This window comes from Carassius carassius, chromosome 42, assembly GCF_963082965.1.
Source record: "Carassius carassius chromosome 42, fCarCar2.1, whole genome shotgun sequence".
Taxonomy (NCBI): domain Eukaryota; kingdom Metazoa; phylum Chordata; class Actinopteri; order Cypriniformes; family Cyprinidae; genus Carassius; species Carassius carassius.
The window spans coordinates 11,500,321-11,523,540 of NC_081796.1; the positions used below are offsets into that span (position 1 = coordinate 11,500,321).

At 36.7% G+C, this 23,220-nt stretch overlaps 1 protein-coding gene and 1 pseudogene across 5 annotated transcripts in view; one reads left to right on the forward strand and one right to left on the reverse strand.

Annotated features, from left to right (window-relative positions):
- The window catches only part of LOC132124329 (arf-GAP with SH3 domain, ANK repeat and PH domain-containing protein 1-like), a 159,122-nt gene extending 145,361 nt beyond the window's left edge, over positions 1-13,761 (forward strand). For 2 of the 5 annotated variants that reach the window (XM_059535314.1, XM_059535315.1), the window contains exons 18-28: positions 844-929; positions 4,576-4,691; positions 5,247-5,314; positions 5,509-5,616; positions 5,703-5,928; positions 6,384-6,452; positions 10,309-10,384; positions 10,721-10,779; positions 11,358-11,839; positions 11,922-12,044; positions 12,362-13,761. In XM_059535314.1, coding sequence (XP_059391297.1) covers positions 844-929; positions 4,576-4,691; positions 5,247-5,314; positions 5,509-5,616; positions 5,703-5,928; positions 6,384-6,452; positions 10,309-10,384; positions 10,721-10,779; positions 11,358-11,839; positions 11,922-12,044; positions 12,362-12,436 — 1,488 coding nt within the window. In that variant the 3' untranslated portion in view covers positions 12,437-13,761. Of the gene's footprint in view, positions 1-843; positions 930-4,575; positions 4,692-5,246; positions 5,315-5,508; positions 5,617-5,702; positions 5,929-6,383; positions 6,453-8,514; positions 8,664-10,308; positions 10,385-10,720; positions 10,780-11,357; positions 11,840-11,921; positions 12,045-12,361 lie in introns of all 5 variants that reach the window. The other 3 variants (XM_059535316.1, XM_059535317.1, XM_059535318.1) reach the window with 2 other exon arrangements.
- Positions 13,762-14,375: 614 nt separating this feature from the next.
- Positions 14,376-22,744, reverse strand: LOC132123902 (elongation factor 1-alpha-like; annotated as a pseudogene).
- Between the last annotated feature and the right edge of the window lie 476 nt (positions 22,745-23,220).

Genomic DNA, 23,220 nt, shown 5'->3' on the forward strand with positions numbered 1-23,220 from the left:
TCTTTTGTTGAATCCTTAAAACATGAATCAGTGATCATGGCCATGTCAGAGGCACTATTATTAGCCAGCTGTTTTAGAGGATCTTCATCAATACATCACTTAACAAAACTGAAGTTACAGTATACATACATTACTATTCAAAAGTTTGGGGTCAGTATTTTTGAAAGTCCCTTACACTTACCAAGGCTGCTTTTATTTTATTTGATCGAAAACAATGTAAAAAACAAAATTTAGCAAAAAATAAAAATAAAAAATAAAAACATTTATTATTATTAATAATGTAAAAAAAAAGTTATTTATATATCTATAAACTTTCTATATTTTGTATATATATTATTTATGTTATTGATTTTTTTTTTAATGAATAGAAAGATCAAACAAACTATTTATTTGAAATAGAAATCTTTTATAACTGTGTACAATAAACATTTTTGACAGTCTTTACTGTCACTTTTGATTAATTTAATATATCTTTGCTAAATAAAATTTTTGACCTTGTTTCCATCAGCAGATTTGTGCTTCGTTTAAAAAACAATAATAATAATTTTTAATTGTATAAAAATATATATGTTTTTTATTATTTCCTTTAAAATACCATGCAAAGAGAAATTCTACCACATGACTAGGAGAGCTTTTTTTAAACAGTATGTAAGATGCTGCGAGTTCAATCAGTGGCAAAGTTTGCACTGTGATAAATGTAATATTAGGTTAATATTTGCACAATTTCTATACAGTTGCAAACTGTGATTAGTGTGTATTATATGATATTAATGTTAAAAAACTGAATTAAATAGGATACATTTTTTCAGTTAATACAGTGATAATAGATTAAATTTTTTGTAGGAAGGAGGAGAGACTGCATTGCACTATGCTGTGAGGACAGGTGACCACACCTCACTGCACCTGGTTGACTTCCTCGTCCAGAACAGGTATGGAACACCAACCTATAACCACAAAAGCCTAAGAGGATACACTCCTGGCCTTGTTTTTATTACATATACACACACACACACACATATATATATATACATACATATATATATATATTTTTTTTTTTTTTTTTTTTTTTTTTTTGCAGTGAATGATCTTTGGGATTAATTTTAGGCAGTCACCTTTTGTTCCATTCCATCATTATTATCATAAAGAGCTTAATGATTAAACGGGATGAGTTTTAAATGTTTTTTTTTTTTTTTTTTTTTTTTAAGATGGCAGGTGTTCATGTATGAGCACCAGCACTTTTGAAGGGATTTTTATGCAGATAATAGAGTAATTTAAGTTCAACTTTAGCTCAATTTGCTCTCTGGTTTGTGGGTTAAAGTTGCATAACAGCATTAGAAGATTGGGTCATGCCTGCGATGAAATAGACTTGGCTCACATCCTAGTAAATAATCATAATTTGATTTCTTGAAGAACTGGAACACTGAAACTATTCCAGGTTAGCATTAAAGTTGACTCAAGAGAAATATGACAGCATAAGGGAAATAAATCCAACCCAGACAACTGGAATAGTTGTATTTTTTGGAGAGCATGGCTCACTCAACTCCTCACCAGGTTTTGTTTTCCATTCCCCAATCCTCACTTGCTCCGGGATTACATCTGCAAGATGTTGGGTTCTGAGTTCATTCAGTGGCAAAGTTTGCACTGTGATAAATGTAATATTATGTTAAGTTTTGTGCAATTTCTGTACAGTTACAAATTGTGATTAGTATGTATTATATGATATTAATGTTAATATGAATGTGTTTAAATAGGGAAGTCATGTTATTTTCTATGTTGACACTTTGTTTCCATAAAAAGGTTGGAAACTGTCAAATTTATCTTAAAAAATACAGTAAAAACAATTTTAAATCAGTATTTCTTATAACAGTATACAACCCGAATTCCGGAAAAGTTGGGACGTTTTTTAAATTTTAATAAAATGAAAACTAAAAGACTTTCAAATCACATGAGCCAATATTTTATTCACAATAGAACATAGATAACATAGCAAATGTTTAAACTGAGAAAGTTTACAATTTTATGCACAAAATGAGCTCATTTCAATTTTGATTTCTGCTACAGGTCTCAAAATAGTTGGGACGGGGCATGTTTACCATGGTGTAGCATCTCCTTTTCTTTTCAAAACAGTTTGAAGACGTCTGGGCATTGAGGCTATGAGTTGCTGGAGTTTTGCTGTTGGAATTTGGTCCCATTCTTGCCTTATATAGATTTCCAGCTGCTGAAGAGTTCGTGGTCGTCTTTGACGTATTTTTCGTTTAATGATGCGCCAAATGTTCTCTATAGGTGAAAGATCTGGACTGCAGGCAGGCCAGGTTAGCACCCGGACTCTTCTACGACGAAGCCATGCTGTTGTTATAGCTGCAGTATGTGGTTTTGCATTGTCCTGCTGAAATAAACAAGGCCTTCCCTGAAATAGACATTGTTTGGAGGGAAGCATATGTTGCTCTAAAACCTTTATATACCTTTCAGCATTCAAAGAGCCTTCCAAAACATGCAAGCTGCCCATACCGTATGCACTTATGCACCCCCATACCATCAGAGATGCTGGCTTTTGAACTGAACGCTGATAACATGCTGGAAGGTCTCCCTCCTCTTTAGCCCAGAGGACACGGCGTCCGTGATTTCCAACAAGAATGTCAAATTTGGATTCGTCTGACCATAAAACACTATTCCACTTTGAAATAGTCCATTTTAAATGAGCCTTGGCCCACAGGACACGACGGCGCTTCTGGACCATGTTCACATATGGCTTCCTTTTTTCATGATAGAGCTTTAGTTGGCATCTGCTGATGGCACGGCGGATTGTGTTTACCGACAGTGGTTTCTGAAAGTATTCCTGGGCCCATTTAGTAATGTCATTGACACAATCATGCCGATGAGTGATGCAGTGTCGTCTGAGAGCCCGAAGACCACGGGCATCCAATAAAGGTCTCCGGCCTTGTCCCTTACGCACAGAGATTTCTTCAGTTTCTCTGAATCTTTTGATGATGTTATGCACTGTAGATGATGAGATTTGCAAAGCCTTTGCAATTTGACGTTGAGGAACATTGTTTTTAAAGTTTTCCACAATTTTTTTACGCAGTCTTTCACAGATTGGAGAGCCTCTGCCCATCTTTACTTCTGAGAGACTCTGCTTCTCTAAGACAAAGCTTTTATAGCTAATCATGTTACAGACCTGATATCAATTAACTTAATTAATCACTAGATGTTCTTCCAGCTGAATCTTTTCAAAACTGCTTGCTTTTTTAGCCATTTGTTGCCCCCGTGCCAACTTTTTTGAGACCTGTAGCAGGCATTAAATTTTAAATGAGCTAATTAAGTGGATAAAAGTGTAAAATTTCTCAGTTTAAACATTTGCTACGTTATCTATGTTCTATTGTGAATAAAATATTGGCTCATGTGATTTGAAATTCCTTTAGTTTTCATTTTATTAAAATTTAAAAAACGTCCCAACTTTTCCGGAATTCGGGTTGTATATTAAAATACATTTTTGTTGGCAAACCTGAATTTTCAGCAGTCATTAGTCTTTGGTGTCACATGATCCTTCAGAATTCATTCTAATTTTCTGATTTGGTTCTCAAGAAACATTTCTTATTATTATTTATATTGAACACAGTTGTGCTGCTTAATATTTTTACAGAAACTAGGATTCTTTAATGAAATTCCAGGATTCAGAATCAGATTTCAGGGTTCTTTAGTGAATAGAAAGTTCTAATGAACAACATTATCATTATTGTTATTATTATTATGTGACAGTGTAAAAGTGTTTACTGTAATTTTTTAATGCATCCTTGCTGAATAAATATATTAATTTCTTTATATCCAAAATTTTTTTACTGACCCCCAAACCATTTAAACTGTAGTGTACTGTATTTGGAAGGAAAGCTTATTCATACAGTATTATACTATACATCTCTTTGTAAATTCCACAATGAATTGTCAGTTGTCCACACAGTCATGTCCACCGGTTGTGTTAATCCATCTTTAACATTTACGATCTTTACGATATTTTTGCAAATTCCTTTTTCAGTCTGGCAGCTGACAGTCTACTAACATAATATTTCACAATATAATTAGTAAATTTCCTGACACACAGTTGTATTATGGGTTTTACAGTAGTTGTAAAAATATGAATTTGCTCTCAGATAGCAGGGATATACTGGTGTAGTTGTGTAGCCTGTTTTTTTATTTCTGCTGTGATTCCCACTAGGTAAACAGAACTGGGTCATTTACTTGCTCTAGCCCCATGTGTGCCGTTTAGTCACTGCTGACCCAAATTCAAAAATGTTTTAGTGGTTCATTAAGAGTGAAAGCTTGTTAATGTCAGCCTCAGTTAAAGATTTGAATCGCAATAAAACACACTTTTGAGATTTGCTCAGATGGCATTGTAAACATGTTAACAAGACCGTAGTTTTGTGCCAGAATTGATGCAGGTTGGATTTGACATGTTTATTTTGCTTTATGCAGGAGGTTTTGAGCTCTAATACTCTAATACAGTGTGTTTTTAATATTACAATAAACTCTTACATGTCAGAAGATCAAGGAAAATTTGATTCTTCTTATCTCTGTCTTCAGTGGGAATCTGGATAAACAGACGGAGAGGGGAAACACGGCCCTGCACTACTGTTGCCTGTATGAGAAACATGAATGCCTCAAACTACTGCTGAGAGGCAAACCAGCTACTGATATCAGTGAGTTACACATGCATGTGCAGTTTCACCAGATTCACTTTTTTTACTTTTCACTTATAATGCCTTTATAATATGCTTAAATATATACAAATTTGTAGGCATGCACAACACATCAGTACAATAATGATAATTGGCAATAATCATTTTAATTTATTATTATTATTATTATTATTATTATTATTATTATTAATATTATTATTATAATCTGTATTAATTAATGAAGGGTTTTGAAATCAAACCAACAAAAGAAGATTAATATGTAAGTGCTGTGACAAGTACTGGTTAGTCTAATAAATAAAATAATTAATAAAAGAAAACAAGTCGATAGAATATATATATACAGATATATATATATATATGTGTGTGTGTGTGTGTGTGTGTGTGTGTGTGTATATATATATGTGTGTATATATATATATATATATATATATATATATATATATTTATTTATTTTTGTCGTTTGTTTCTTTAGACAAGATAGTCTAGAATAATAATGTTGGTCATTTAAATGAATGTACGTATAATTTCTGGTTTATGTGGGGCCTTATGTTTCAGCCAATCAGAATGGAGAAACAGCTCTGGATGTGGCCAGGCAGTTGAAGATCGTTCAGTGTGAGGAAGTGGTGAGTAACTTCTGGGTCAGATGATATAATCCTTCCTTTCAAAACTCTTAATACATGTTCAAAAACATGTTCTTCATGATCAGCGAACAATAGGAGGCAGCAAAGATGTGGTAAAGGGGCCGGGGTGTTAAGATGTGGCTGTTTTTGACGATCTGACTCAAATTTGTGTATGTGTGTGTTTGTGTGTGCTTCAGCTGGTACAAGCCACTGCAGGAAAATTTAATCTAAAAGTCCATGTGGAATATGAATGGAATCTCAGACTGGAGGAGCTTGACGAGAGTGACGATGATCTGGATGACAAAGTAACACATTCCTCCTTTTTTTAAATATCCAAACACATGTGACTGACTGACTGAAAAAAAAATGTCACATTGTTTTTCATCCACAGCCCAGTCCCATTAAGAAGGATCGTTCTCCCCGGCCCCAGAGTTTCTGTCACTCATACAGTCTGTCTCCTCATGACAAGCTCCCTCTGCCTGTTTTCACTGGCCAGCGAGATAAGCAACGGCTTTCATACACTGCACTCTCCAATCAGATGTACAGTGTTTCTACTGACTGCCCGTCCTCTCCAGTCTCAGATGCTCCACCTCTGCCTCCTAGGAATGCAGGCAAAGGTAAACTAGAACCTCAAAGCCGATCAAATGCCAAAACTTGAGCATAAAACTTGTTTTAACCAGTCTTGCATATTAATAATTAAATCTATATTTTTTTGTTCTATTATGATTTTGATTTTAAATTCTATTTATAGTCATAAAAGCAGTTTAAGAGTGTATTAATCTAGCTTATTTATTTTAGTATAGTTTGTAATGCTAAAATCTGTACAGTAAACAAACAACAACAACAGCAAAACTTTTAACAACTGTAACAAATATCTGAATGGTTTTTATCTGCTCTCTGTTGCTTTGCACAGACTCCAGCTGCGTTTACGTTTCCTTTTGATACTTTCGTTTAACTTTCTGATGTCATTGTATTAATAGGCAAACCTACAGTATGTAAAATGTCATTGAGTCTTTTTACAAATGTTCTTCGCTCTCTTTCTGTATTTTTCTATTTTTCTCATCTCTTGCAGCTCCTCTTCTGGCTTTCCTTGGCTCTCATTCCCACTATGCTACTCTGGCTAGCACTCGACAATACATCAGTGACTATCTTTTTTCTTTTTTTTGTATAAACATCTCCTGCTTATTTAATCTATTTAATTACCTTTTTCTTTGATCGTACGGCTGTGTCTGAAACTGAAGTTTGCTGCATTGCAGTGAACTAAATGTTTTTATATGAAAGAACAATACCATACAAATGTTTTAAGGGTAATAAGATTTTTTTTTTCTTAAGGAAATTAATACTTTTAAATATGAAGGGCCTATTAAATTGATCAAAAGTGAAATTTAGACATGACATTATAATTTTACAAAATATGTCTATTTCAAATAAATGGTCTATTCGTTAAAGAATCCAAAAATAAAACTGTTTTCAACAACAATAATAATAATAATAATAAAATTACTGAGCACCAAATTAGCATATTAGAGTGATTTCTGAAGGAGCGAGTGACACTGAAGACTGGAGTAATGGCTGCTGAAAATTCAGCTTTACCACCACAGGAATATATTACAATTATAATAATTATTCAGATAGAAAACAGTTATTTAAAATTGTAATAATATTGCACAATATTATGTTTACTGTATTGGTGATCAAATAAATGTACACTTGGTGAGCATAAGAGACCTTTTAAAAAAATCTCACTGATTCCAAACTTTTGAAATGTAGTGTACCTCCTAAAGAATCTAATTTCAGATGATTTGAAAAAGATAAAGAACAAATTTAAATGAGCTTTAGAAATACATTTATTAGACAAAAAAAGAGAAATGTAACATTAACAAATTACTATCAAAGGTGGTGAATACAAATGCTGACAAGACAAAAGTTTCTTAGTAAATTCCTGGTTACGCATAAATTGTATTTGGAAGTGCCTTGATCCCCTTATACTTATAGATGCTGCATATTTCTGGTTTTTGGACACTACAGTTACACAAACAACCGTCACTGCGTCATGGTCATTTAACACTTCTTATAAGTTTAGCAGACAAGTCAGATTCAGTACATCCAATGTACTTTTCACTTGATGATATCTACTTAGTAAATAGATTATTTGACTTTGCTTAGTAACAACTAAGGCTGTGCGATATGGACAAAAAAAAACTATTGCGATTTCTTTGATCAATTTTGCGGTTTCGATTTGAATCATGATTTTGACACACACAGATATGCTTTACAGTAATAAATGCATTCAGTATGAATTTGAAACATATTTCCAAAAGAAAACAAATTAGAGCTTCATCAAAAAGTTGTAACATGTCTCTAGAACAGACATACGTCAAAATAATCACTAAGTAAAGATGTGGCAAAATGTCTAGACATATGGCAAAAAAATATAAATAAATAAATCCCATGTCCAGGGACTTTTTTTTTTTCTTTTTTGCCATGCATTGGTCATAGAGCACATTGTAGCGGTGCCTCAGGTGTTGAAATAGATTTGTTATACATTATACAGGTTCATACATACTCAGTGCGTATATAATAGGCTAGGTGTATGTGGTGCAGAAGCAGCAGCAAGAGCACATAATTTTAACGCAAAAGCACATTAAAATAATGCCTAAGCGCGAATCTCTCCACTCACACACAGATTTTCTTTGCTCTGTCACAAAACCAGACACGCATGCTCAGATACACGCTGCTCTCGCCCGAAGAGAGTGCGCGCACTTAAAACGTGTCTCCTCTTACTCAAACTGCATCCTGTGCACTCACAACTATCTCTATGCTTATGTGCTAGATATTCATTCTTTTCGCACGTTTATATTGCTAGCCTTTTACCGTGTGCATTGTGAACGCTCTGATGTGTTAACATGGGCTCGGAAAAAAGATGCATCACAGACAGTGTGTAAACCTGGAGTTACGTAGTCATATGCCTTAGACGCGTTGCATTCTGATTGGTTCAGATAGCATACTGTAGGAGGTCGGGGGCACAGAAAAATTGTGCTATAAAGCGATTTAGAAATCGTGCATGCTCAAATCATGATTTTATGACTATTTCGATTACCGTATTTTCCGGACTATAAGTCGCACTTTTTTTCATAGTTTGGCTGGTCCTGCGACTTACAGTCAGGTGCGACTTATTTATAAAAATTAATTTGACATGACTTTAACTTGCCCCCCTCCACCCCTGCCACACAGACCCCCGCTAGTGGCAGCTCCACCCTGTCAAAGAAGAGACCACCGCCCCCTCCCCCTGGACACAAACGCACTCTATCCGACCCCCCCACCTCTTTCTCACACACCCCGCTCATAAAAGGTGCGCTATACTTAGTCAACAACTCTAGGTTGAATTACAAAACTAATGTTTCTGGTGTATATTTTTGTCCAGGTTTTCATTTACTCCGATCCACATAGAAAGGATTAGATTTTTCCATTTATTCGAGACGTTTTCAGTTGAAAAACCAATTTAGTTGTTTTTAAATAACATTCTAGCAAATCTTGGTTAATTTCAGATCAATCCTTAGTAGCTGTTATTATCATCCCCAGGCTTCCTGCATTTACTTTTGGTTTAGTTTCTACAATATATAACCAGATCATTTGTATCCCATTCATTCTGTGGTGTTGTTACATGTTAAGCTCCATAACATTTCAAATATGAAAACCAATATTCAGAGGACAATATTGCCAATGAAAGCCTCAGCCTAATGACCCATCCCTAACCTTTTGACCTCTGCATTATACCCTGCCCCAGTGATTTGCATGTTTCTTACCATTTTGTGAAAAGGCAAAGAGAAAGGCATGGCAAAATAATGGTCTGAATTTTATTACTAGGTGAAAGACATATTTGAATGCATTGCATCTTGCCATGATCTGTTTTGATAAAACCCATCTAAATTAAGTTGCTGATTGAATGCACGAGACCATTATTGTGCGTGGCCTAGCGCTAATGTATTAACTTTCGGCTGCATTCTTATTAAAGTTTGCTTCACTATACTGACTCTAAACAAAGCCATAAAGTGACATTTGCAGAAAGAATTCCTGGAGATTTTCACATTCACAACTAACTTAAATGTGGAAAACATTTGCGTATACTTAAATGCATTTTATTTTATGTACACTGCAGTTCAGAATTTTGCATTCAGTATTATTATTATTTTTCCTTGTTTCTGAAAACATCAGTTTACTTAAGATTGTTAAACATAGGGCTGTCGTGATAATCGCAATATTGTAATATTGTGATACTCAAAAGCCAACCGCAGAGTATGTTTATATCATTATTTTTAAAGGGATCCCTGGGTTTTAAGACTTGTACAGCTTAATATAACGTTAATGATGTCCCCTACTGAAATATGTAGTAGAAAACCCATTAAAGATTTATGTTATATGAAAAAATCACATAGTTTTATACATATTTTGGACTGTGTGGGGGGGGGGGGGGGGTGCATTATTCTGATGACGTAAAATGGTTGCACTCGGTGAGCTACAGCCGCTGTTGCTCTTGTTGCCCTCCGACTGAAAATTACAACCAAACGCCACACAATGTGGTATTTTATTTTCTGAGTTGTGTACTCGAGTTGTGTCACTGTAAAAAGCGCCGGTAGCTCACCGAGTGCAACCATTTGACGTTATCAATGCATAATATACTGTGCACATAAAAAAATGGCATCTCCCATAGTGTAAAAACAATTTAGCTTTTTTTAATAACATACATCTTTCATGGGTTATCTACTACATATTCCAATAAGAGACATCATTTATGTTATATTACGCTATACATGTCTTAATACCCAGGGATCCCTTTAATGCAGTGAGCTTTAAGTCTCTTCTGAAAATGTTACTTTAGAGGCTCTTATAGACTTCTCTCACTAAAATCAGAGATTTAAGTAATTAGTTAATTTATTATGACATCTTACAGTACCTCACAGCATAATGTTCACTGTACAACATGCTCATCGTTCCAGGAAGCGATTCGACGCCTCCTACTGTCATCAAGATGTACACTCAAAACAGATTTGAGGGTATCCCACAACAGCAAAGGTGAACCGATATCCTTCACAAGCTTCAATTCAGCAAATGAAACACCCCGAACAAAAGTGATTCAGAATTAAATTTGCACATCAAGTAAAAACCTTTTGCAGTTTTTATATAGCGATTATGAACTAATTTTCAACTATTTTTAGAACTATATTTGCATTAGAAAGGTCAGCAAACTTTACACTGCAAAGTTTCATTTGAATATGTCCATGTAATTTTTCATTTTGTTTGGGCATGCAAATCAGTTCCATTTTATACAGTATGGCTGGTTTTACGGAGCATGTAAATATGATATTATCGGACATTGCTTTGAGGCTTACATATGTTCCATATTTCTAGTCTCAACTCCACAAAGCCCACACTTGGTCCACGGGTCCTTCCCAAACTACCTCAGAAGGGTAGGTGACATGCTTTCTTCTTTTGAATATTGCTGTGATACATCTGTATGATGAAATAAAATGAGTTCCATTAAGTAATTTAGTTATTCATGAAATATCACAAGTGTATAGTTATTTACATTCACATACGAATGTATAATTCAGTTTGTATTAAGCTGACAGTGTATCATTTCCTACGCAGTATTAGAGTACAGTTAGATGTATAACTTGAGAAACATTTTCAAATAAAATTTCACATCACAAAATATACCCTATAAAAGGCAAGAGGCAGTGATGAGGAGTAACTTCATTAAAAGATGCAACAAATAAAAACATTTATTCCAAGTATTTCAGCAAAAACTATTCTTGAAATTTTTACAGCGCAAGGAAAATAATTTTATTTTTATTTTGCCCTTTGCTATTTTAACTTTTTGCAAACCCTGTTTTCTAGTGTGCTTTACTGGCATTTGAACATAACCAAACATATTATTAGTGAGGGAAATATTTCCTCATATTTGTCTTCCAAAATTGTCTAGAACTATATCAAAAATTAGACGGAAAACATACAACTAATCTACTAACCCTTTTTTTTTTAATAGTTGCCCTGCGTAAGATAGATACCATTCATCACCCATCTATGGACAAAACCAACCAGCCTCCTGAACCTGTCCTGTTCCAGAAGGTTCTGCAGAGTTCAGACACTCCACAGAAAGTTCCGTTAGCCGATAGACCCCTACCTGGAGATATACCTCCTAAACCACAGCCTTCAGAATTACCCCCTAAACCAGGAGAACTGCCTCCAAAGCCTCAGCTATCTGACCTACCCCCTAAACCTCAGCTGAAAGAACTACCACCCAAACCTCAACTGACAGACATCTCCCCACCCAAACCTGTAACCACTGAGGTCTTCCACAAACCTCCTCCTGGTGAAGTGTCTCCCAAGCCACAACCACCAGATACTCCAGCAATCAGCCAACAAGCTGAATTGTCTCCTCAACCTGTCCAGTCTAGTGAAGACACTAATGGAAGCCCAACATCTGCACACGAGATGCCTGTACCATTGCCCAGGAAAATAAATCCGGTAAGGATTTTGTCACCAATGCTTTGGGAAAATGCATTGAAGTATCTTACTATCTTACATTATTTGTTTTGCCTTCCATCAGATAAAGAGTAACATGCGAAGGGTGAAGACTATCTACGATTGTCAGGCAGATAATGATGATGAGCTTACTTTCGTTGAGGGTGAGGTCATTGTAGTAACCGGGGAAGAAGATCAGGAGTGGTGGGTAAGTGTAACAACACCAAAATTTTAAGCATATGTGCACCACAGCATGAGACTGAAGAAGCCAAAATTCTAGATGCGAGGCCCTAGAATTTCGCCTACAGTACATAAACAAATAGACTCCTTGAAATAAAACCAAAGTCACACAGTTATGTTTAAATATGAAAAAAACTGATAAACCATGGTTAAAGCAGAATTGTTTCCAGGCCATTTAATTAAATTTAACTGGTAATCTTGCATTAATTTTCAGAAATACAGCAGTTCATCATCAGTTATTCCTTTTTTGACTTTCTGATTGCAACCTTTCTTTTTTGTCTTCAGATCGGGCACATCGAAGGTCAGCCAGAGAGGAAAGGTGTATTTCCCATGTCTTTTGTTCATATCCTGTCTGATTGACACTGAACTGTTGGTCCTCCGCTTCCATTTATGGGATGCACTTGACTTAGCTGCTGAATCAACAATGCAAGTTTTAGAGAGATGGAACCACAATGAGAAACCCATCATCACATTACCATCATCAGAGACAGAGTGTAAATAAAATGTCTAACTTTACCGCTGTTACCTGTACCATTTTATACAGCCTACCGCAATGGCTAGACTGCACCCACTTAAAAGACCAGCACTTTCTATCCACTATTACTGATACTGTATCTCTCTATATAGGATTGTACATAAGTGTGTGTGTGTGTTTCACACAAGGATGAGTGTGTGATTTTGTGTAAATTTAGAAAATTGTGTTTGTCTGAAAAGTAAATGTGTGAACTTGTACTCAACCTGCCAGTAAATTATGGCAGTTTTGTTGAAATAAATTGAAGTATAAATGTGGCCATCATTGCTATCATCTATAGCAGGGCAGACAGTAGTAGACTTCTCTTCCTTGCGAATAACTGGACTTGTAAGTTTCCTGAACATCGGTTTTCGATATTGTTTTTACCATCACATTTCGTAATACACCACTAAAGCATGTCCAAGAGTGAAATGTTAATTTGTGTTTGCTATTCCCTGTTCTTGCGACTCAATGTAAAAATGATTAATCTGTGCAATGCATTACCTGTGTCCTTTTCACAGGCTGTTCCTACCTGATCCCATATCAGTGTTTGTTTTATCTACACAAGTAATTTTACTACAGTCTTTTTGAAGGACAGTGCTCTGTAATACAGTGGTGTTCCACAAACACAAATATCACCCTTCATCATCTTTAGTTTATTGAGAGGTCTTGGATACTTGAAATACTTCTGAAATATGGAAGTTGTTTACTCGGTTCATAGATGGACATGTACTGTATTGCAATTGGAACCTTTGCTTTGTCCATGCTGCCAATAACCCCATGTCAGATCTCAAGAAAAGTTTCATTAGCTGTTCAAATTCCCAATGAAGGGCTATGACCACTATAGTTTCCAGTTTGAGATTTGCTCAGTCCTGCATTCATTTAAGCAACAAAGGTTGGATAAGATCAGCATTGTGATTCATTTTAGTAGATGGGATCCCCAGAATTTCGAGTAGTCTAGTTCAGAACGAATCACAATTGAAGTTTGGATTATTATCTTCATTTGACATTAACCCCTTTTGTTGCATTTACCCAGTATTCAGCGTTGAGGTGAAAGGATAGAGGTCAGACAGGTTTCTATTTGACTGCTTAGTTTGAGGACAGTATTCACTGTCTGAACATGTTCCTCACTTACCATTCCATTATTAATAAAATGGTTTCATGTTAAACAAGACTCAATCTCTTAAGCATCAAGGTCAATTAGTAAATACACTCCACAGCAGTTGTCACAAGTGGACTCAAGACTCAAAACATGCAACGACTAAAGTGAAAACTCAGATTTATTTGCATTCAAGCAACATACAACTGTTAATGCTTCTCTAAAGTCATACCAAACCTCAGATTGGAGCCCGGAGTCAGTTCAAACAACCCAATACAGCAGCAACGTAATTAAAAAGCGGCTTGACTTTAAGGCAAAAATAAAGTGCGGTTCCATAAAACTTTACAAAAATGTTCAACAAACTTTTTGGTTCACATATCAGACTGCTTGTAGAAAAGTATTATAAAAGGGACGAATGAGCAACTCTTTTTGACGGAGCAGGTTTTTGTGACATTTTTTTAGCTCGGTCCACCTTCTCCAGTTTTGATAATTCCAACAGCAACTGTGTGTATTAAATCCCTTAAAGCAAATCAACCTGACAAGAAAAACACACGCACAGACACATTAAAACTGGCAGTACTTTGACTTTAAATCCAATGGCTTATCCAGAGGTAGAAATGAAAGAAGCTCTCCACACATAAGGGTTTGTTTGGGATGAGTTTGATTGTAGCACCATTTCTTGACATCAGTTACTGGGGCCAGTGCTCCAGTCTCTTCCCCATACACCGATCAAGCCTTTCCCCTCAGCTCAGCAAAATGACAGGAAACATGAGTTGTGTGGCAATCTAGTACCGAAGAGTAGCCAACCTTGACTTTTCCTTGGTGGTTCAGCATTATGAACTGTTGAAACACGCAAGAGATTCAGTAACCAGTTTGTCAACCAGAGTTCATCAAAGAGAGCAAAGCTGCAGTACTTGAGCAATAAACCTGCTGACATCTGATGGTGGGTCCCGCTGTGCATTCATTACCTGCTACATCACCTCTTCGAAGGTTCTTTACAGGTGCATCTCAATAAATTTAATTTATTTCAATAATTCAACTCAAATTGTGAAACTTGTGTATTAAATAAATTCAATGCACACAGACTGAAGTAGTTCAAGTCTTTGGTTATTTTAATTGTGATGATTTCGGCTCACATTTAACAGAAAGCCACCAATTCTCAACTAATTAGAATACTTCATGAGACCAATAATAATAATAATAATATTTATTTTTTTATTTTTTTGTGAATTGTTGACTTTCTGGAAAGTATGTTAATTTACTGTACATGTATTCAATACTTGGTAAGGATTCTTTTGCTTTAATTACTGCCTCAATTCAGCGTGGCATGGAGGTGATCAGTTTGTGTCACTGCTGAGGTGGTATAGAAGCTCAGGTTTCTTTGACTGGCCTTCAGCTCATCTGCATTTTTGGTCTCTTTTCACATTCTCATTTTCCTCTTGACAATACCCCACAGATTCTCTATGGGGTTCAGGTCTGGTGAGTTTGCTGACCAGTCAAGCACACCAACACCATGGTCATTTAACCAACTGTTTGTGCTTTAGTTTTCAAATATTTTTATTAGAGCACATATTCACATCGTTATATTATCTACATCATACAGAAGAGTATAATGTATATCCACATAGAAATATGTGCAGTTAGGACCTACTGTCCTCTTTTTGTTTTTAGAACATACAACAATGGTAAAAGAAGAACAGAATCAACAGATAGACATACAGAGTACAGAAAAAAAAAAACCCTAAATAATCCCTCTCCCCCACCCTACCTAGCCTTATCCTTCCATCTTAATACTACTAAATTATAGTTAGAGGGAAACATTAATTTCCACTGCCAGGTGTGAGATAGTGAATGAGAGGTGACCACACTTTTTCAAAGTGTGGGAGTTTATCCATAAGAATATATTTTATTCTCTCTAAGTAGAGAGTGTTAGTAAGAGAGTTAGTAAGTAGCTTCTTTGCGGTGATGAGACTATAGGACAGGAAGCATTGTTGGTAGTTGTTTAACCTTTTAATATTGTCTGAAATTCCTAAAATAATAATGTGTGGATTAGGCTCCAATTGTATTTTAAGTATCCTAGAAATTAAAATGAAAATATTAAACCAAAAGATCTTAACCTTGGGACACAGGATGAAGCTGTGAAGCAACGTGTCTTCTGCAACAAGGCATCTGTCACATAGAGGGGATATCTCAGGGTATATTTTGTGTAACCTCTCCTTAGAATAGTGAAGACGATGTAGAATCTTAAAGTGAATTAGGCAGTGCCTAGCATTATTAAAACATCGATGAGTATGTTCCAATCTCTTTTCCCATAGAGGGTCTGGGATCACAGTGCCCATTTCTTCCTCCCATTTTGTTTTTATGGAAGTGGAGATCACTGGACTGATGAACTGCAAAGTGTCATAAATATAAGATATCGATTTTTCTGAGCAAGACATGGGTCGGAGGCATAGATCAAGACAAGAGCCTGAGAAGGTCTCAAAATTTTGCAAATATTTTCTTACATAGTTTCTAATTTGCAAGTATCTAAAGAAACTACTACCCGGAATATTATATTTACTCTGTAATTGTGCAAAGGATGCAAAAATGCCATTAATGTATAAATCTCCTATTGTATGGATGCCTCTGTTCATCCAGAGATTAAAAGTATTATCAAGAATGGATGGAGGAAACGTAGGGTTTCCAGTGATAGGTAATGCATAATATATGGGTTTCAACTTAAAGTGTGATTTGATCTGTTTCCAAATACGCACTGTACTATGGATCATCACATTGCTATTGTACAAAGACTTCTCAATAGTGTAAGGTGCCAGAAGGATGGCACCTATAGAGTTAGGCTGGCATGCCTCTTGTTCTAATTCAAGCCAGTTTGGTGGGGTAGCAGTGTTATCCAGCCAGTACGCCATAATCTTGATATGTGAGGCCCAGTAATATGATAAAAAATTCGAGAGTGCCAAGCCTCCCTCTATTTTAGATTTGCAGAGGTGTTTCTTGCCTATTCTGTGGGTTTTGTAGTCCCATAAGAAAGGGAGCACAATCGAATCAATTTTTTTTAAAGAAAGATTTGGGGAGAAACACTGGAATGTTCTGAAATAAATATAGTAATTGGGGCAAGAAAATCATTTTGATAGCATTCACTCTGCCAAGTATTGATATTGGCAAGGTCTTCCAGAACTGTATATTTGATGGTAATTTAGACAGCAGTGGTGGGAAATTCTCCTTAAATAAATTAGGGTGGCATTTTGTAATCTGAATTCCTAAATACGTGATTTTTTCTGAAGATACACTAAAAGGGAGGTTCTTTAACCAGGCAATATTCTGCACCTGCATGGGCATTAGCTCGCTTTAATTCCAAATTATCCTGTAACCAGAAAAGGTCCCAAATGAATTTATTTTATCGAGTATCTGTGAGATTGTTACTTGGGGTTGAGAGATAAATAATAAAACATCATTGGCATATAATGAGATTTTGTTTATAGATTTTTGTGTATTATAACCATGAATTAAAGGGTCTGAGCAGATACTCACGGCAAGCGGATTCGATTGCTAAAGCAAAAATTAAGGGGGAAAGAGGGCATCCTCGTCTCGTTCCTCTGTGTAGTCTGAAACGGGGGGACAATATTTGATTAGTCAGTATCTGTGCATAGGGGTTGTTGTAAAGGAGTTTTACCATTGATATGAATTTTTCTCCAAAATTAAATCTCTTTAAAATTTCAAATAGATACGGCCACTCGACTTGGTCGAATGCCTTCTCAGCATCGAGTGAAAGGATGGCTGGCTCTTCTTGTGGTCTATTAGTAGCATACATGATATTAAATAAACGTCTAAGATTGAAAAAATAATTTCTACCTGCTATAAAACCAGTTTGGTCTGGATGTACTAATTTATCTAAGAAGGGGCTCAATCTATTGGCCAAAATTTTTGAAAATAATTTCCCATCTTGGTTTAATAAAGAAATAGGTCGAAAAGAGCCAACCTTTTCTGGGTCCTTACCCTTTTTATGTATCACTGCAATAACCGCTTCTGTTAAAGTGGGAGGTAGGACAACATCCATGTGGGCTTGAGTGAACACCCTGTGTAGATATGGGCACAGGGTTACATTAAATTTTTTATACAGCTCACCTGGAAGGCCATCAGGGCCTGGAGCTTTATTACTTTTGAGTGAAGTAATAGCCTTTTTAACTTCTTCAACAGAAATTTCAGAGTTCAGCTGAGCTGCCTCATTTTCATCTAGTTGGGGGAGATTGCACTTATTTAAGAAATCTTGCATAGCTGTATAGTCTGTATTACTTTTGGAAGTGTACAAATTTTTGTAGAATTGGAGAAATCGATCATTAATGTCCTTGGGTTTAATCAGAATCTCACCTTTATCAGATTTAATTTTATGTATCGTGCGATCATTTTCCTGTTTTCTGAGTTGCCGGGCTAAGAGTCTATGTGGCTTGTCATTAAACTCAAAATGTTTTGTATATAAAAATGCCTTACTAATCTTTGCCGAGAGCATCGTGTTATATTCATATTTTAAGGCAGATATCTTTTTGTGCAAGTCAATGGAGGGAGTTTTGGCATTCTCTTTATCCAGGAGGTTAATTTGGTTGTCTAGTTCGAGTAATCTAGCTTTGTTCATTTTCCTTCTAGATGCTTCAAATGAAATTATAGAGCCTCTAATAAATGCTTTGAATGCCTCCCATAGAACAGTAGGGGTGGTTTCTGAATTATCATTAGTATCAAAATAAAGGGATATCTGAGATTTTAAATAATCACAGAACTCTTTTTTCTCCAGTTCGTCTGTGGCTTCACAATGTTTTGAATATTCAGAGTACACGTAAGGGGACTGTGATCTGAGATCAAAATGTTGTGGTATTTCGGATTTACAGCATAAGGTGTTAGTTTTGCATCTATAAGAAAATAATCTATCCTGCTAAAAGAGTTATGTGTTGCAGAATAAAAGGAGTAATCTCTACTAGTCGGGTTGGCTATTCTCCAAATGACAGACAGATTAGTATTGTTGATAAATGTATTAAGAAAGACACTTGAATTACTCTTCTCTGCTCTGCGAGTGGATGATCTGTCTAAATACGGATCTAATATGCAATTGAAGTCCTCTGCAATAATCAAGTTCGTCTGGGATAAATCTGGTATAAGAGACATTGCCTTCTGAATAAATGATGGATTGTCTATATTTGGAGCGTATATGTTCATCAAGGTGAGAGGTGTAGAATATATTTCCCCAGTTACAATCAGAAATCGACCTTCCTTATCAGATATTATATCTTTGTGAATGAAGGGAACGCCTTTCCTTATCATAATTGCTGTACCTCTTGCTTTAAAATTAAATGATGAGTGGTATACATTATTAATCCATTTACACCTTAACCTGATATGAGAGTCTTTTTTCAAGTGGGTTTCCTGTAAGAATATTAGATCTGGTGCCAATGATTTAAGATGGGCAAAGATTTTACCTCTTTTAATTGGGTTGTTAAGTCCATGCACATTCCAGCTAGCTAAGGTTACACCCCTCCTTCCTTCTCTTGTATTCAGATCATTTTGTATAGGCATATCAGAAAAAAAATAGAGTGAATAACTGTTCCAATTAGTACACTTTCAAATTGTGATTTTATAGTAGTTAGACAGCTAAGTCCCAAATTGTTTCTCAGCGTAATCTTGAGCTTCCTTTGGGTTGGTGAACGACATTTTCACTCCTCCGTGTGTCACCATCAGCCTGGCAGGATAAATCAGTCCGTATCTGACGTCAGATCTTCCTCTTAACATTTCTCTAACTTTAGTGAACGCCGCTCTCTGTTTGACCACAGAGGGAGGGAAATCTGGAAATATGTGTATTTTCCGCCCTTGGTATTCCAGCTTATTCTTTTCTATGGCCCTGCGTAGTATTTCCTCACGGACGTGGTAGTAGTTAAGTCTTAAGATGAAGGGTCGTGGGGGGTCCTCTGGTTTCGGTTTCTGGCGGTTTATCCTGTGTACGCGATCTATCAGTGGTTGCTCCGGCAGAGACAGCGTTTCGGATAGGAGTTGTGAGATTAACTCTCTGGGCCGTGGCCCCTCTTTTCCCTCCGGTATTCCTATAATCCTAATATTGTTCCGTCTGGATCGCGCCTCGAGGTCCTCACATTTTTCATCCAGATGTTTAACTTTAGTTGTCAGATGATCCACTGTAGATTGCAGTGTGGAGAGGATGTCAGAGTGGGAAGAAGCGCTTTCTTCCTGTTCTTTTAATGCGGTCTCGTGTACTGCTGATATGCCTCTCAGCTCAGAGATAGATTTCTGGACATTTTCATTAAGTGATGAAATCTCGCCCCTGATGGTAGCAGAAACTTCTGTGATGCGGTTTTCTATGGTGGCACAAACCTCTGATCTGATCCGGTTCACATCTGCGCTTAAAGCAGCGATGGCCGCGAGCACCGTCTTATTAGAGGGTTCATCCACAGTGTTGTCATCAGCCTCCGGGCCTCTGAGCAAGGCGCGCTCGAGGTCTCTAGGCCTGTCTCAGGTGCCTCCCTTTTCTTGACTTTCGGTTTAACCATTATCGAAACCGAGCAGAATATTTTGTTCCGGTGTTTACTGCGACGTTTATGTTCTTCACGAAGTGGGTAACAATCGATGATTTTGCGTTTTTGCTCAGTTTTTGAACGGATCTTTGATGAGCTATCTGGAGGTGTGCGTCTAAGCCTTCCATTGCTCGTTCGTGGGCTTGTTTTAGCCCAACTGTTTGTGCTTTCGGCAGTGTGGGTAGGTGCCAAATCCTGCTGGAAAATGAAATCAGCATATTCAAAAAGCTGGTCAACATAAGGAAGCATGAAGTGCTCCAAAATTTCTTGGTAAACGGGTGCAGTGACTTTGGTTTTCAAACAACACTTTGGACCAACACCAGCAGATTGCACCCCAAATCATCACAGACTGTGGAAACTTAACACAACTTCTCCATCCTTCCTCCAGACTCTAGGTCCTTGGTTTCCAAATGAAATACAAAACTTGCTCTCATCTGAAAAGAGGATTTTGGACCACTGGGCAACAGTCCAGACCAGTTCTTCTTCTCCTTAGCCCAGGTAAGACAAAATTCTTTGACACATCTTTGTGTGGTGGCTCTTGATGCCTTGACCCCAGCCTCAGTCCATTCCTTGTGAAGTTCACTCAAATTCTTGAATCGATTTTGCTTGACAATCCTCATAAGGCTGCAGTTCTCTCAGTTGGTTGTGCATATTTTTCTTCCACACTTTTTCCTTCCACTCAACTTACGTTTAACATGCTTGGTGTTTTGAGTTGATTAGCTGATTGGCATGTCACCGTATTTATTGAGACAGTGAATTGCAGGGTTGGTGAGCCAAAATCATGACACTTAAAATAACCAAAGACTTAAACTACTTCAGTCTGTGTGCACTCAATTTATTTAATACATGAGTTTCACAATTTGAGTTGAATTACTGAAATAAATGATATTTTCCATGACATTCTAATTTATGGAGATGCACCTGTACAGTCACATTTTTAATGTTGTAGCCCACATTGTGGCCAGGGAGGGCAGTCTGAAGCCCCTGGTGATACATCTTAATTGACTTGACCTCAGCAGTCAACTTTGCTGGTGAGAAGGTGAGAAAAATTCCAGGCTCTAAGACACCAGTCTCAATCTTTCCCACAGTGACTGTGCCAACACCTGGTGAGAGGGAGCCCAGTTAGACAGTCACAGTGGAAGTCCAGAGTGCTCAACAATTAAGGAGTTTTATACTTTCAAATCAAGACCTTGCCCACTTGATAGTTTTACCCACCACCAATCTTGTAGACATCTTGAAGGGTTAGGTGCAGTGGTTTGCTTGCATTGCGCACTGGAGGAAGTAGGGAATCAAGCCCTTCCAACAAAGTTCGGCCATTTGAGTGGCCTTCTTTCCTCTTGAGCTTCCACTCTTGAACCATTGCATTTAAAACAAAACAAGTAATCAACGTGAGCAGATAAAGTCTGTATCAGGGGAGCCCAATCCTGTTCCAGGAAAACCTACCTTCTTGCACAGGCCAGCATACATCTTCAGGAGCACTTAACAGTTACAGACTGGAGTGTTGGAGCTGAACTCTACAGGCAGGTAGGTCTACATGAACAGGATTGCTCCATGTCTTCATGTCAAGGGTGTCAAGAATGTTATTACCTTCTGGGATGGGCAAATCATGTTCTCACTGCTCCAACCAGAAACAGGTATGAAAGGTACAGCACCAATCTCAAAGCCAATCTTCTTGATGAACACAGAGACATTCTTCACCACCTCATCATAACGTTTCTGGCTAAACGCCAGCTCAGTGAGGTCCATTTTATTGACACAGACCATGAGCTGTTTGCATCCCCAAGGATGCAATCCAGCAAAGAATGCTTTCGTCTGACCATTGCAAGAAATCCCTGCCTCGAATTCACCCTTTGCAGCAGAGATAATTAACAGAGCAGTATCAGCCTAAGTTGAAAAAGATCGCCATCTATATCAACTTGATTGTATATGAAGTACCAGAAGAGAAACCCAGATAAACACTCAAGAGCTCAACTCCTCAAGAAGCACTAATACCTATGAAGTTCCTGTGATCATGGTCTTAATGAAGTCACGATGACCAGGTGCATCACTTATAGTAAAGGTGTATTTCTGAGTATTGAATTTCCGCAGGGAAATATCAATTATAATACCACGTTTCCTCACTGCTTTCAGTTTGTCCTGAACCCAGGCATACTTGAAGGAACTCTTTCCCTTCTTCAAAAGATGAAAAAAAAGTTTAATATCAAATCAATTATAAAAGAGAGCTCAAATTAATATGAACATGAGTTGCAGCCATCTCTCAATTGTTCTATGGTCAATTCCATTAGACCAGGTGACCAGTGGTTGTTGATTTGCTTCTGTCTACATGGCCAATTATGACCAGGTTGATATGGATCCTGTCTTTGGCCATATTTGCAGATAGTTTAGTTAGTAACCTATTTTACACACCAAATACAACACACACCTTATTCCCATGGTGATTTTCAAACCACAGTGAACCTAATTAACAAAGGAAACACTTAAGTATAGGTGCTGGTGATTGAGTCCTGGTGTGTTCAATAAAGGCATAAACTGCATTACAGCAATAATGACCATGCCCATTATTAATTAGAATAGGCTATTGTTAAATAATATGTACTCCTGTGTGTAAAAGAAAAACTGCACATTTCTGCATAACACAGATACCACAGATATCAAAATAAATTTGAATTTATCCCTCTAAGTGAGCAGGAATTTCTTTTGTTTTTTTTTTTTTTTGACGGAAGTGACCACTCAATTCGAATCTAAAATGAGGACACCAACCATATGGCTAATACCAAAGCCAATAGAATATAACATCCATGTTTTGTATTAGTATCAACCTATAGTCAGCTGAACAGACCTTTTGAACTGAAGTTTAGGCATATATACAGGAAGTAGACAAATGTAGGATAATATATACATTTTGCATAATATAGTTTCATAGAAAATAGAAAAGTTTCAAGTGTCATTTCACTTAGCAAATACAGAT